The following is a 16,647-nucleotide window of genomic DNA, read 5'->3' on the forward strand; positions in this document are numbered from 1 at the left end:
CGACAGTAATCCTCCACTAAAGCAATGATCTCACTGCCACGCTGTATCTTTACAAAAAGCATATCCCTACCGTCTTTCTTTTTTTTTTTTTTTTTTATTAGCTTTTTAGCTCAAACTGTGCCGTCTTGCATCATGAAATAATGACACTGCATAGTTCACAGGTGGGTGTTAGTGTTATACATTATTGCGGTACGATGCAAGTCCGAGTCCATGGTCCGGGTGGGGGAGGGGTGGGGGGGGGGGGGGGGGGTTGTGTGAGCCATGAGCCGCCGCAGCACAGCACACAACAGAAAGCATGTCTAGCCCAGGTTTTAAGTGGAATTAGAGAAATAAATCCATCATGAGGAAATGCTTTTCTGTAGTTTTAGCTTTAAATGCAGGATAATCCGTACAAGGAGAGGAGGTGACAAGTGGTCTGATCAGAGGGGTGGGGGGGTGAGGGGGGGTGAAGATGTTCAGTATCCCGGATGCATAGAAGGAGCACAGATTCTGCCACGACTCCTTGGCTCGGTCTGGGGTGATGAAACACGTGGATTGGTCTTTCTATGACGGGTCAAACAGGTCAGTAAGGGGCAAATAGGACTTGTGGGTGGGAGGTCCTGACAGGCCCTGGGGCCGGGCGGAGCAGTGCAGCGGGGAGGGTCTGTGTCTGGAAGAGGGCGGGGGTCGGGGTGTGGTTAGTGGCGGGGTTCGTGCGGTGTGTGAACGTGTTGCCGAGGGCGGCGGCGGCTGCTGCTGCCACGGCTGCCAGATGAGCAGGGATGAGGCTGGTCAGAGTCTGGCACTGCCGCTCCTTCCCCAGCGTCAACTTTATCTGGGAGAGAAAGACACAAGCCGGTCAGTACAGTCTAGAAACATCTAAATATTTAATGGAAAACTATTGAAATGTATTACAAACTCTGCTACAAAGCATTAGCAGGTTTCAGTACAGATACCAACATGAGAAATAAGAACATGTTTCTCTATAAATCTCTTTTTTATTTAGTTAAATGTAAAAACAAGCAGCCATACAAGAACTTTTTCATTCAAGGGACACATACAGACCAATTTGATCTCATGTGGGCCGGATCATTAAAAAGATGGAGGGAAAAAAGGAAGAAAGGAAGGAAAGAGAGGCAAAAGGAAGGAGGGAAGAAAGGTAGGAAGGACAGAAGGACTGGTGGAAGGAAGGACAGAAGGAAGAAAGGGAAGAAGGACAGAAGGACAGAAGGAAGAAAGGGAGGAAGGACAGATGGAAGGAAGAAAGGAAGGAAGGAACAAAGAAAGGATAAAAGGAAGTAGGAAGTACAGGTGGAAGAAAGGGAAGAAGGACAAATGGAAGGGAACAAAGAAAGGATAAAAGGAAGTAGGAAGGACAGATGGAAGAAAGGGAGGAAGGAAAGATGGAAGGGAACAAAGAAAGGATAAAAGGAAGTAGGAAGGACAGATGGAAGAAAGGAAAAGAAAGGAAAGTGGGCCGGATAGCACCCCTTGGCGGGCCGGTTCTGGCCCACGGGCCGCATGTTTGACACCCCTGCTCTAGAAACATTTAAATATTTAATAATAAACAATTTAAATGTATTACAAACTCTGCTACAAAGCATTAGTAGGTTTCAGTACAGATACCAACATGAGAAATAAGAACATGTTTCTCTATAAACCTCTTTTTTATTTAGTTAAATGTAAAAACAAGCAGCCATACAAGAACTATGGCTAAATAAAGTTGTTTAACCCTCCTGTTGTCCTCAAGTCCTCAATGAAGGAAGGAAGGAAGGAAGGGAGGGAGGGAGGGAGGAAGGGAGGAAGGAAGGAAGGAAGAAGGAAGGAAAGGAGGGAGGAAGGGAGGAAAGGAAAGAAGGAATGTAGGAAAGAAGGAATGTAGGAAAGAAGGACAGAGGAAAGAAAGAGAGAAGGAGGGAGGGAGGAAAGAAGGAAGGGAGGAAGGAAAGGAGGAAGGAATAAGGAAGGAAGGAAAGGAGGGAGGAAGGAGGGAAGAAAGGGGGATGGAGGAAGTACAGACGGAAGGAAGGAAGGGAGGAGAGAATAAGATGGGGTCAATTTGACCCAGGAGGACGACACGAGGGTTAATACACAATTAAGATTTAAATCAACTATTTGATCAAACAATAAGTAAAAAATCTGAGAAAACTCAAGCACAGTTTCCAATATTTGGTCATATTTGGATACATCAGGTCAGATAGTTAGGTTAGGTTTAGGTTTATCTTGGAGACAGGGACAGTGTTGCATAAATAACATACAATAAAAAACTAAACTAACATGCAAACAAACGTACGGTAAAAAAGACACTGGATGATCCTACTCATGTACCGCCATACACCCCCCCCCCCCCTCCCCCCCTCCCCATCAAAGCATTCACACAGGCATTTGCATCACATCACCTCCCATCGCCCTCTCCACATCACCATGGCAACCTACCAAAACATTCATTCCATCATAAATATAGGTTCAGTCACACATCCCAGCACTCCATCACAGACACTCATAGATCCATTCATTCATTCATACATCCACACACACTCTCTAGACTAGAGTCATAATACACAATTTCATTTCCATACGCAAAACCATCACATACATTCATTTCTGGCTATTCAGTAGTTTGATTGATACAGGAACAAAAAAATGTTGTATAGTTGAGCCCAGAGCTCTGAGATCTACTGACTCAGGTCAGATAGTTGAGCCCAGAGCTCTGAGATCTACCGACTCAGGTCAGATAGTTGAGCCCAGAGCTCTGAGATCTACTGACTCAGGTCAGATAGTTGAGCCCAGAGCTCTGAGATCTACTGACTCAGGTCAGATAGTTGAGCCCAGAGCTCTGAGATCTACTGACTCAGGTCAGATAGTTGAGCCCAGAGTTCAAACTAAACATGATGAAGCAGCTTTTACACAACTGGAACAAACTAGCAGCAGAACTGAAATCATTTTTAAATCCAGGTTAAAAACATTTCTCTTCTCCTGAGCTTATGATTGAGCTCTTTTAAAGCACTTTACATTTTAATCTTTCATTTGCACTCTATGTCCTTTTAATGATTTTAAAGCTAATTTATTATTTTATGGTGCAATCTTATATTTAATGCTCTATTCTAGCATTTTATTTCTCTCTTTCTATTTTTCTGTACTTTGTTTTTATTATGGGGGGGGGGGGGTTAGGGTTAGGGTTAGGGTTATGTGGTATATAAATAAAACTGCTTTGCCTACATTTTGGTATTCAGCACCACAAAAGTAGTGAGGTTTGATGACTGGCTCAACATTTTTCAACAATCCTGATAATTAGTGAATCATTTCATTTTTCAGGAAACAATTCAAACCAATTCACTATTTCCAGCTTCTTAAATATGAAGATAAACTGCTTCTCTGTCTTGTGTATCATTATAAATTCAAATCTCTGGGCTTTGGTCTCACAGTTTGAGGACACATTGGGCTCTAGGATCAACATTTTGTAAACTTTTATCCAACATGTCATAGTCTAAACAAATTATTTGTAAAAACTAGCATTTTGCAGTCCCTGTTGCTTAGTTTCCAGATGTGACTGCACTTGTTATAGTTAATTGGTTTCACTGTCACGATTCCCCTGTTTCCCTGTAAACAGGCTCAGTGGAGGCAACACAGTGGAGTCACAAACAGAGGGTAAAGTGTAAGGCTATTCTTATTATTTAAGTTTTATTATTACAAGAAATAGAAAAATAAACAGAACATGGTGACTGAGGGCATGATCCTGCTTCTGTAGAGACGGCTGCCTGCAGGCTACACAGAGTCGGAGCCAGAGAGTCTCACAGGTGCCAGAAATCAGCTGCTAATTGTTGAAAATGTTCCACATGATTTGCAACACGCAGCAGCAGCTAACAAAGGAAACAGCAGTAAACATGTCAACCTGCCACACATTCAACTTCTCTTCAGTTGTTTGACTTGCTCTACCTGCAATTTGGAAATCATTATTTCATTATATCATTTGGACGCATTCGGGGTAATTTAGTTTCCTTGGAGCTTGACTATCGACTCAAAACCTAAAACTTACATATCAAATAGCAAATAGCAAATAGCTGACCTCATTTATAGCTTCAAATGCTGCAATTCAACTCAAATAATGATTATAATTGTATTGCAGTGTGTTTGTACAGTAGTGGTGATCTAGTTATGTCAAAGTCAGTCTTCTTTCTGCGCAATGTAAAGGAACAATTTCTGAGTAGTGAGGAGTTAATTATTTTTTAAAGCACCTTTCATACAAGAAATACTCAGCTCAAAGCTCAGAGCTCTTTACAACATAATAAAGTACATGCAGCAAGTGCTTCTCATGGAAAAGACCCTTAAACAGACAACGTGCACCAGGAGATACAGACTCTTTAACCTTCCTGTTGTCCTCCCGGGTCCTTCCTCTGTCCTTCCTTCCTTCCTTCCTTCCTTCCTTCCTCTGTCCTTCCTTCCTTCCTTCCTTCATCTGTCCTTCCTTCCTTCCTTCATCTGTCCGTCCTTCCTTCCTTCCTTCCTCAGATCTAAGTTCAGCTGTTAGGGTAAATGTTCCCTCCTTCTGTCCTTTCTTCCTTCCTTCATCTGTCCTTCCTTCCTCCCTTCCTTCCCTCCTTTCCTTCCTTCTTCCTTCCTTTCCTTCCTACCTTCCTTCCTCCCTCCTTCCTTTCCTTCCTTCTTCCTCCCTTGCTTCCCTTCCTTCCTCCTTTCCTTCCTTCTTCCGTCCTTTCCTTCCTCCCTCCTTCCTTTCCTTCCTTCTTCCTCCCTTGCTTTCCTTCCTCCCTCCCTTCCTTCCCTTCCTCCCTCCTTTCCTTCCTTCTTCCCTCCTTTCCTTCCTACCTTCCTTCCTTCCTCCCTCCTTCCTTTCCTTCCTTCTTCCTCCCTTGCTTACCTTCCTTCCTTCTTTCCTTCCTTCTTCCATCCTTTCCTTCCTTCCTTGCTTGAGGTGCAAATGACATAACTAGTAAGGTCTGTTTAAGGGTTAAAAAGAAAAACATGAATGTAATATAAGATGTAAAATAAAACCCACTATATGACATAAATAGAAATAAAGTGAGAGTGTGTTATATAATGTGTACTTCAGAGGTCGTAATTTGACACCCAGTAAGCGAAATCTCACTCTTCAAGTATTTCATCTCGTGTACACAATCTGTAAATCCATAACCTCCCTTTCCCCCAACGGACACCGACTCACCACCGGTCTTGATTAACTGAAATAAGCCTCTTTCAGCTTCTTCCCAGGGGTTTAACCTCAGTGTGGGTCTTATCAGTGTAGGGTGCAGCCTGGAGCTGCCCCCGAAAAAAAAAAAAAAACACCCTCAGTGATGCTACGGGGGTTAAAAAGCACAAGGAAGGAAGGAAGGAAGGAAGGAAAGGAAGGAAGGAATGAAGGAAGAAAGAAAAGACCCACCATAGTCTGTTTGATCAAAGCTACCAACTACTAACCTCAGCACATGTTTTATGTTAAAGGAGGGAGGGAGGGAGGGATGAAGGGAGGAAGGAAGGAATGAAGGAGGGAAGAAAAGAAAAGAAGGAGGGAGGGAGGAATGGAGGGAGAGAGGAAGGATGATGGAAGGGAGGAAGCTTACCCCACACAGCTTCTTCCCGGGGGTTTAACCTCAGTGTGGGTCTTATCAGTGTAGGGTGCAGCCTGGAGCAGCACCCTCAGTGATGCTACGGGGGTTAAACAGCACACCCACCACAGTCTGTTTGATCAAAGCTACCAACTACTAACCTCAGCACATGTTTTATGTTAAAGAAGGAAGGAAGGAAGGAAGGGAGGGAGGAAGGAAAGAAAAGAAGGTGGGAGGGAGGGAGAGAGGAAGGAAGGAAGGGAGGAAGAAGGAAGGAAAGGAGGGAGGAAGGATGGATGGAAGGGAGGAAGGAAGAAGGAAGGAAAGGAGGGTTGAAGGAAGGGAGGAAAGAATGAAGGAGGGATGAAGAAAGGGAGGAAGGGAGGAAGGAAGGGAGGAAGAAGGAAGGAAAGGAGGGAGGGAGGATGGATGGAAGGGAGGAAGGAAGAAGGAAGGAAAGGAGGGTTGAAGGAAGGGAGGAAAGAATGAAGGAGGGATGAAGAAAGGGAGGAAGGAAGGGAGGAAGAAGGGAGAAAAGGAGGGATGAAGGGAGGAAAGAAGGAAGGAAAGGAGGGAGGAAGGATGAAGAAAGGGAGGAAAGAAGGAAGGAGGTCTTTGTGATCAAAGCTACCAACTACTAACCTCAGCACATGTTTTATGTTGTGTGTTATGTTTTACTGTAAAAGAAAAGAAGGAAAGAAAAAGAGAAGGAAAGAAAAAGAGAAGGAAAGAGAAGACGGAGTGACCGATACAGGAACAGATAACAGCCTAATAGGGTGAAAAGGTTGTGGAAGTTATCTGGCCTAATCTTCTGTATCAGTAATGGAAAAGCGACGGTCTCACGGCACCGGGATGGCAGCCGTTGCCATGGGTTATCAATCATTGACTCAGGCATCGTAACCCTATGGGAAGCATTCTTTACTCTCCGCTCATCAAAGTAGCTCCTCTCCGTTAACCCAGTCAATGATGGGTTTCAGAAAAGTCATTTCCCCCACACTGGTAACCCCCGCGCTTCGTCTCGGCAAACAGTGGGAGTGATGAATGCCATTTTCTGAGGGATTCTCTAAGATCTAAAAGGAAGGAAGGAGGGAGGGGAGAAAAGAAAAGAAGGAGGGAGGGAGAGAGAGAGGAAAGATGGAAGGGAGGAAGAAGGAAGGAAAGGAGGGAGGAAGGATGATGGAAGAAGGAAGGAAGGAAAGGAGGGATGAAGGGAGAAAAGGAGGGATGAAGGAAGGAAAGAAGGAAGGAAGGAGGGGGGAGGAAGGAAGGAATGAAGGAGGGAAGGAAAGAAAAGAAGGAGGGAGGGAGGGAGGGATGAAGAGAGAAAAGGAGGGATGAAGGGAGGAAAGAAGGAAGGAAGGAGGGAGGAGGAAGGAAGGAATGAAGGAGGGAAGAAAAGAAAAGAAGGAGGGAGGGAGGGAAGAAGGATGGAAAGGAGGGAGAAGGAAGGAAAGGAGGGATCGTGTCATGTGGTACTCCTAGCTTTGTGTTTTCCAGGAAGGAAGGAAGGAAGGAAGGAGGGGAGAAAAGAAAAGAAGGAGGGAGGGAGAAGGAAGGAAAGGAGGGATCGTGTCATGTGGTACTCCTAGCTTTTTGTTTTCCAGGAAGGAAGGAAGGAAGGAAGGAGGGGAGAAAAGAAAAGAAGGAGGGAGGGAGGGAGGGAGAGAGGAAGGATGGAAGGGAGGAAGAAGGAAGGAAGGAAAGGAGGGAGGAAGGATGATGGAAGAAGGAAGGAAGGAAAGGAGGGATGAAGGGAGGAAAGAAGGAAGGAAGGAAGGAAGGAGGGGAGAAAAGAAAAGAAGGAGAGAGGGAGGGAGAGAGGAAGGGTGGAAGGGAGGAAGAAGGAAGGAAAGGAGGGAGGAAGGATGATGGAAGAAGGAAGGAAGGAAGGAAGGAAAGGAGGGATGAAGGGAGAAAAGGAGGGATGAAGGGAGGAAAGAAAGGAAGGAAGGAAGGAAGGAAGGAAGGAGGGGAGAAAAGAAAAGAAGGAGGGAGGGAGGGAGGGAAGAAGGATGGAAAGGAGGGAGAAGGAAGGAAAGGAGGGATCGTGTCATGTGGTACTCCAAGCTTTTTGTTTTCCAGGAAGGAGGGAAGAAAAGAAAAGAAGGAGGGAGGGAGGGAGAGAGGAAGGATGGAAGGGAGGAAGAAGGAAGGAAAGGAGGGAGGAAGGATGATGGAAGAAGGAAGGAAGGAAGGGAGAAAAGGAGGGATGAAGGGAGGAAAGAAAGAAGGAAGGAAGGAGGGAGGAGGAAGGAAGGAATGAAGGAGGGGAGAAAAGAAAAGAAGGAGGGAGGGAAGAAGGAAGGAAAGGAGGGATCGTGTCATGTGGTACTCCTAGCTTTGTGTTTTCCTGGAAGGAAGGAAGGAAGGAAGGAAGGAAGGAGGGGAGAAAAGAAAAGAAGGAGGGAGGGAAGAAGGAAGGAAAGGAGGGATTGTGTCATGTGGTACTCCTAGCTTTGTGTTTTCCTGGAAGGAAGGAAGGAAGGAAGGAAGGAGGGGAGAAAAGAAAAGAAGGAGGGAGGGAAGAAGGAAGGAAAGGAGGGATCGTGTCATGTGGTACTCCTAGCTTTGTGTTTTCCTGGAAGGAAGGAAGGAAGGAAGGAGGGAGGGAGGGAAGAAGGATGGAAAGGAGGGAGAAGGAAGGAAAGGAGGGATCGTGTCATGTGGTACTCCTAGCTTTGTGTTTTCCTGGAGAACAAGGAGACATAGGACAGCGAGTATCGTAAAGTTATTTCAGTACGCTTCTCTGATACTGTGGTTTTGTCAACTTGCCTGACACTAATCCGAGCTGCTCTGACGCAGAGGACCACAAGTACTTCAAATAAGTTAAAACCGACATTTACAATTACCTCTAAATAGTATTCGACCCAAAACTGAATTCTGCCTCCAGTGCTGGCTCAGACGTGCCTTGATATAGCCCATTTTTGTCAATAAAATATCAAGTTTTCAAATTAAATCACGGCTTCTCTCTGCCATGGATTTTTAATAAAATCCAGTTAACGGGTGATCCAGTTATGAAAGTTGACATTTTATTGAACTAGGTGGCGTCGAGTGGATTGAACGTGCCTTATCAAAGAGCAGACCCTATTACACTTTAGAAGAGGGTGTGCAGGATTTCTTGCTGATAAGCGAAGAAACTGAACTGCATGCAGCTCTCAGCTCTCTCTAATACAAACAGAGCAGCAGAGAACGCTTCATATTATGGTCGAGCACAGACATACGATTTATATTTGACCTGCAAGCTGCAGGCAAAGGAAGTGGGTGGAATAAGAGAGAATGACAATGAACAGATGTGTGTGAAGACTCTCAGTCATCCAGGTCATCGGTATTCAAGGAGGGTTGAATCAAGGGCAACTTAAAGATGTTTCACCTCTCATCCAAAGGGCTTCTTCAGTTCTGACTGGTGGGGAATCCCAGCGGTACTTCTTAGTTATCTTAAATTGCATCTACATTTGTGTTGTAGTCCGGCCCACAATGGACCACAGACTGTATAAAAGAAACAGACGTAACATCCGTGACGTCACTCATTGGTTTGTGGACTGCTGCTCGGAAGCCAATAGTTTCTAATCTGGGCAGCGCCATCTTGAAAATTTCAGGTGCATTCTGGGAAAAAATGAACACGGATTCTACTTATATGGGCATGAGGCGGGGCCATGGACGGACGTATGGGCGGGACCAACGGCGGAGCGTTGAGGCTGCGATTGGTTGCGAGGGCTGGATCTCAAGGACATTGGTCAATCAACCTGTCAATCAGGACGTAGCCACGCCCTAATGCATACCCTGCTTTATCGTCACATATAAAATCAGGGAGGCCAAAATGTCCCAAATGAACATCATACTGCATTGAAGAAGGCTTTAAACTAGCGATTGAGACCATAAACACATTTTGAAAACGTTTACTGAGGTTAGAAATCAAGTGAGAAGTTGGTGAATTCTCCATTGACTTGTATAGAGACGGTCGCCCCCTGGTGGCCTTTTGATAGAATGCAGCTCTAAGTTACTTCCTGGTTGGCCTCATTTCAGAGGACAGGAACTCCCCGCCTGCAATGGACGCATGAAGAGACGTAAGGAAACCACTCGAGGAGAGACGAGACAGAAATAAGACATTGTTTTCTCCGAAGTGTCAAGTGAAGCGACGTCTGGTTCTGATGACGGCGTCAGCTGATCACAGCTGGATCGGCTGTCAGTCAGATTTGACAGCTGTAGCCATTTTTGACGGGTTGATTTTGTGTCTGCACACACATGCACTGTGCTAATACAAATATAGGTGCACAGTTTCTCCCTGCAGCCTGTTATATTATATTATACCAGCACATGGATGAAAACCTGCTCAGAGGTATATGAACCATTGCTACAGGCAGAATATACTGGCAGTTATTAATTCATTATTAACTGCTGATTGTGAATGCATTATTTATTAACCCAGAATATGATCAGGGTGTTTTTTGAACACTGATCGTGTTTATTATGCTAAATGTTTCAGGAATAATTAATATGATGTATTATGTAACTCATATCAAACCTGACGCTCAGAAAGTTTCAGCCTCAAATGATGTAAAATATAAATGTGTTTAAAATGTGTCTCATGCTGACAGACTCTCCTTATATAACATTCATCCATGACAGCAGTTAATGGAGGGAATAATTTATCATAAAAAGAAAAACTCTTTCTAATAAATGAAGAAAGCTGTTTATGGTTATTTTGTTGATCAGATGGACAATTAACAGCTTTTTAACTAGATGATGAATTAGAAAACAAAATATGACAGTGACACAGTTGACTTTATTCTGTAATCTGTCTCTCCACTTCTTCTTTAAACCACAGTGATGTATCAGATCAGTCTGATCAGCTTCTGCAGCCAATCAATGAATAACGGGGCGTGTCGGCTGGTAAAAGACTTCTGTGGAGGCTGCTCTCGTCTCTCTTTGCTCAAGCTCCTCTGAGATCCCTCCTTGCTTCTCAGAACCAAAATAAGAGGATTGGAAAGGCCGAGAAAATGATGTTTCGGAACAGGCTAGGGTCAATGTGCCAGGAAGCATCAATTAAGATAGCTGATGCAATGATGACGCCTTTAGAGTCGTTGGAGTCACATTAAGGCCCATTTATATACGTTAAATACGGATACGGACGGAGCCTTCTGTCTGTGCTCTGCGTTCATTTCGTCCGTATTTCTGCACGTTTCCATAAAGCTTACAGATACGGACCAAACGGAGCAGTACCACTGGAAACCATGGGGGGGCAGTGTTGCTGTCTCAACTCGACACGTAGCTCTATTGAGACACGAAGAAGAACAATGGAGGAACTTTTTGAGGAAAGGTTTTGTGAGTTGGTTAGAAACTTTAAACATATGGTTATTGTCTTTTATGCAACAAGAGGAACATTATCAATATCTCCTCCACAGTCGCCATGTTGGTTTTTGACTCTGTGCTGCCCCCTGGTGGATGTATTGACTCTGTGCTGCCCCCTGGTGGATGTATTGACTCTGTGCTGCCCCCTGGTGGATGTATTGACTCTGTGCTGCCCCCTGGTGGATGTATTGTTTGACTCTGTGCTGCCCCCTGGTGGATGTATTGACTCTGCGCTGCCCCCTGGTGGATGTATTGACTCTGTGCTGCCCCCTGGTGGATGTATTGACTCTGCGCTGCCCCCTGGTGGATGTATTGACTCTGTGCTCCCCCCTGGTGGATGTATTGACTCTGCGCTGCCCCCTGGTGGATGTATTGACTCTGTGCTGCCCCCTGGTGGATGTATTGACTCTGTGCTGCCCCCTGGTGGATGTATTGACTCTGTGCTGCCCCCTGGTGGATGTATTGTTTGACTCTGTGCTGCCCCCTGGTGGATGTATTGACTCTGCGCTGCCCCCTGGTGGATGTATTGACTCTGCGCTGCCCCCTGGTGGATGTATTGACTCTGTGCTGCCCCCTGGTGGATGTATTGACTCTATGCTGCCCCCTGGTGGATGCATTGACTCTGTGCTGCCCCCTGGTGGATGTATTGACTCTGCGCTGCCCCCTGGTGGATGTATTGACTCTGCGCTGCCCCCTGGTGGATGTATTGACTCTGTGCTGCCCCCTGGTGGATGTAGTGACTCTGTGCTGCCCCCTGGTGGATGTATTGACTCTGCGCTGCCCCCTGGTGGATGTATTGACTCTGCGCTGCCCCCTGGTGGATGTATTGACTCTGCGCTGCCCCCTGGTGGATGTATTGACTCTGTGCTGCCCCCTGGTGGATGTATTGACTCTGTGCTGCCCCCTGGTGGATGTATTGACTCTATGCTGCCCCCTGGTGGATGCATTGACTCTGTGCTGCCCCCTGGTGGATGTATTGACTCTGCGCTGCCCCCTGGTGGATGTATTGACTCTGTGCTGCCCCCTGGTGGATGTATTGGTTAACATCCATGCCAACGTAAAGGACGTATGGAAGTATGTGAGCAGTGACGGTAGCATCGTTTGAAACGGACGGATACATTTTCGTACGTCCGTTGAGCATAAATGGGCCTTTAACTGTTTTAATCATTTATTTCATGAACCTCCGTATCATTGGTTTCTCCCATTGAGCATAAATGGGCCCTTAGGCCAGGTGTAAATGACAATGGTTGGAGTTGTGAATATTGAGAGGCAGTTTCTGTACTTTGACATAGATCAGCTCCTTCATCCTTATCTTTCAGGTTTTAAGGTAAACTGCTGAGTCTTAATCTGAGGACTTGGCTCTCCTACGCTGAGCCGTGTGTTTGCTTAATGCTTCTTTAGTTTCCTTGATATAGTACTCTGTGCATTAACTGTACAGACTTTGCACTTTAAGCTTGTGGATACAGTAACTTGAGCTTTGTGAAAACATTGGTAAGATCCAGGAAGAACACCAACGCTGCGGGTGGCGAAAAAAAAAAAGAAGAAGAAAGGCTCAATATTGTCATTCCTTGCATGTTTGGAGTATCAGAGAAACTGAGGAGGATTTTCAACAAGGATCTCTGTGTTTTTCTAACCCAGCAAGACAGAACCTGGTCTACCTGAGAGAGACACGGTCCGATGTAGTGAGGAACGCATAGACTCGTTTATCAGGAAAACTAAACAACTATTAAACAAATCCATGGTTCAACACGGGAGGGCCAAATCCTCAAGTTAAGACTCAGCATTTTAACTACAGCAACACTCTTTCAAGGACAACAATGTGCATGTTTTAGAAAGGGAGGACAGATGGTTTGGAAAAGAAGTGAAGGACATCCTATCATGCCTTCCCAGGAGACTTTATAACATTTACACTTGGCTTAAGGTGACTCCAACGACTCTTAACGAACTAAATGGTATCAATGACATTAATAAAGACCCCCACAGAGGTTAAATGCATTAGACTCCCCACCAGTCAGACAGACACACAAAGTTCTTCTCTTTTTTTTGTGAGCGTGCTTTGGCCCGCCTCCATCCTCCAAACTCAATAACCATCGAGCTCCTTCCGCCTCTCAAAGAATGGGAGGCATTGTCAAGCATCTGCAACCAAGTCCAGCTGCCCTTGATTCAACTTGTTGGATCTCACAATAAATTTTTTTTAAGTTTTTTTAGATTTAAAACAAAAACAACAGTGTCTCTCATGGTTTGATATGTCTGTCTCTTAAGAAGCTGCTGTGATTGTTGTGTCGACACTCATACTTTTTTTTGCTGATAAGCTGATTGAGGCGTGCAGTGACTCACCGGTTGCTTGGTCTGGCCTTTCTGTGGTTTGCTGTAGGGGCTGTATTTAGGTTTGGCTGGTTTACCTGCTGCTCGGTCTTTATGACGCCGGCTGCTGATGTGCTGAAAAGGAGACGGAAAACACGTATTGAGTGAGGCATAGAAGTTTCAGACGTAACAATGAATGCTTGCATACATCGTGTCTATCTGTGATTTTCATATGCTGCTCATAGCTTAAAATCAACATTTAATTTTCACTACTGAGAGCCAAAGTGAAACCAGAGCTTCAAGTTTCGCTCCTGTGAAGAAATCCTCTTTCCAAATCACATTGGTATTTGTAACATAGGCCAACTACAAATTTAGCCTTGGAAGAAATCCTTACTCAACAATGATGGTACATTTTTGAGAAGAAGAAAAAAATCCATCATTGTTTATTTAATATTTATGCTTTCAACACCCTTCAACAAACACCATTTCTCCTCATTTCTAGACCATCATGGATTGAATAATGTTGTATTCAAGTCATTCAAACTGTAATTATGAGTCAAACTCCAACCTGTAAGTCTGAATCAGAGATATCAAGAGTTTCTGACTACGATATGATTCAGTATCTCCCACCGGGCAGAAACACTCCTGGAAATATAACACAAATCAATCAGAATCACTACAAACCCACCACTGTCAACAGTTCAAAGTAATGATAGTAATTAGGGTCATTAGAAGAGAGAGATGGTGGATATTATGCATATGGAAGAAGTTACGATGATGACGCACTGGTACATTTTAATGGGAACACACTGGTAGAAAATTAATCATCATTTTAATTTTTTGTTTAAATTAGGAAAGTCCCATTACCGATATTCAGCATTACAGTAAATGTTCATTTATCTTAATATGAGAGTTCAACTTTAGGCAGCATGTTTTGTTTTTTCAAAAAAAGACTGAAAAGAAAAAGAGCAGCTGTCATCACAACTCTAACTTTCTATATTTAAGACACGTTATACTGTATATCATTCACTGTTGGTTTGGCCAGGAGTTAGCGTCGCCATGGCTACCAAGATGGTTCAATGTGTGCACACAGCAGGAAAGTGAAGTCAGAAGATTTGAAGGAAGGCTGCGTTCAGGCTATAAATGGTGTGGAGCGTGAAAAAATGCAGACCACCCATTTATTTGAATGGGTGCAGTGTGTTCACGCAGCGGGGGTGCCACTGCACACAACTTGGCAAAAAAAAAAAAAAAAAAAAAGCAATGGTTGTCCAGCAAATAGTTGAACTGGATCCACTTTTGCTGCAACACAACCCCACATCATCTGGCCAGGCTCTGGATTGGCCAATCACATACATGCAAATGCACATTCCTGGATTAGTTTGTAACATGAACGCTGTTTCAGACTAAGAGGGTTGATTTTACACTTCTTACATCTCTGGCAAGAAAATCCTACAGATGAGTTTGTCCTTTAACCCTCCTGTTGTCCTCAAGTCAAGGAAGGAAGGGAGGAAGGAAGAAGGAAGGAAAGGAGGAAGGAAGGAAGGAAGGAAGGAAGGAGGAAAAGAGGAAGGATGGAAGAAGGAATGAAACAAGGGAGGAAGGAAGGAAGAAAGAAGGGAAGGATGGAAGAAGGAATGAAACAAGGAAGGAAGAAAGAAGGTAAGGATGGAAGAAGGAATGAAACAAGGGAGGAAGGAAGGAAAGGAGGATGGAAGGGAGGACGTAAAGAAGGAAGGAAGGATGGAAGGAAGAAGGAATGAAACGAGGAAGGGAGGAAGGAATGAAACAATGGAGGAAGGAAGGAAGAAAGAAGGAAAGGATGGAAGAAGGAATGAAACAAGGAAGGAAGGAAGGAAGAAAGAAGGAAAGGATGGAAGAAGGAATGAAACAAGGGAGGAAGGAAGGAAGAAAGAAGGTAAGGATGGAAGAAGGAATGAAACAAGGGAGGAAGGAAGGATGGAAGGAGGGTTACACGCATCACATCAGTTTGTGAGATTTACTTTTAAAACTGTGAAACCTGCCCTCACAAAAAACATCCTCATCTACCAACATCTTACAATAAACTAAACTGCTGCATTTAGCTGATCTTTAGAAAATAAAAAAATCGAATCAATTTTTAAAAATCGGCAGAAAAAAATCGCGATGGTTTGTATTTGCAGGACACAACTGGAAACCTGCTCTTAATTGGTTTCCACTGCTAAATCTCTCAATCTCTCAATCTATCGACTAAACATAAAATAGTTGCTGCTGTCTTGTATAATCCTGTGTGAGTGTTTTGACTTCTGACACGTCTCCATCAATCTGTAGCTCCAACTCAACTTCCTGGATCACATTTCATTGTTTCTGCAGAACTTCAATCAACACACGACTCCAACGAAGCCTTGGACTGTTTTAATTCTGGGCAGTGTTTGATCTAGAAGCCCCTAACGCTCATTACACCATACAATAACCATGTTTGATAGAATAATTTCACAATCTATCCGTTCTTAGAGTGTTAAAAGTAGGAGAATGTCATGTGGATGGCACTAAAAAGAAAATGCCTTGAGGTAATTACAATATAAAAGAGGTTTATCTTGTGAATGTGCTCTGGAATCTTCTAGAAATCCATTTAGCTTTGATATTTTATGTGGTCTGATGGTGATGCTAGAAGAAAGGTCAGGGAGCTCTCCAAAGTAATAAGATTAATACTTTGGGGACCATGAATGTCCACAGCAAATAATGCAGGAAAAAAAAGTAGAAGGTTTGACCAGATGGTGGCGCTAGAGGAGGTCACATAAAACTATGAACAGCCGAACTCAGTGTCAAAGCAATCTGGTTGAGATACTACGTCTTTCTTCTGGATAAGAGCCACTCAAGACAAGCGGTGAAGTTGGTCATTGGGTTTTTTTTATTACAGATTGGCTGCGATGCTTTATAGATGCCAGTTACCTCGGCCTCAGGCTAGAAGCCATTTCAGGGTAGATGGCTTATCATGTGTTGAGGTGGGAACCTGACCAACTGAGAAGGCATGGGCCAGACTAAAAATACATCTCCTGTCTGAAGGTGAAAAAGTATTACAGCTTTAAAGGTTTTATTGTGGCTGGAACCACCCATGGTGAAAATGACTACAGTTATAGCGCTGAAAGGTACAGTGCAGAAAAGCCATTTACCAAATGACACATTATGTTCCCATGATGAATACAGTACATGTCGAGCATGGATAATTATCTTCTGATGTTTGAAAGCTCGTAAACAATCAGCGGATCTGAATAAACAAGTTAAATACAATAATTTGCAATGACACATACAGAAATATCTTTTAACCTCAAGGCAATAAATAATTCACAGCGGGTATATGTTGACAACAAAAGGCAGATTTCTGGCTGCATTTAAAATTTCACACAAGTCCTTGCAGTGGATTTAACAGTCACACATTTTCTCTGGTTTCTGGATATAACTGGATTTTGTCACGCTGGAT

General features: G+C 44.0%; 1 protein-coding gene across 1 annotated transcript in view; it reads right to left on the reverse strand.

Annotated features, from left to right (window-relative positions):
• Positions 1-516: 516 nt before the first annotated feature.
• znf385d (zinc finger protein 385D) overlaps positions 517-16,647 on the reverse strand; it is a 64,113-nt gene continuing 47,982 nt past the window's right edge. Inside the window, exons 6-7 of the mRNA XM_053326817.1 lie at positions 13,224-13,325; positions 517-814 (exon numbers count right to left, since the gene is read on the reverse strand). Coding sequence (XP_053182792.1) covers positions 563-814; positions 13,224-13,325 — 354 coding nt within the window. The 3' untranslated portion in view covers positions 517-562. The remainder of the gene's footprint in view (positions 815-13,223; positions 13,326-16,647) is intronic.

This window comes from Scomber japonicus, chromosome 10, assembly GCF_027409825.1.
Source record: "Scomber japonicus isolate fScoJap1 chromosome 10, fScoJap1.pri, whole genome shotgun sequence".
NCBI classification, from domain to species: domain Eukaryota; kingdom Metazoa; phylum Chordata; class Actinopteri; order Scombriformes; family Scombridae; genus Scomber; species Scomber japonicus.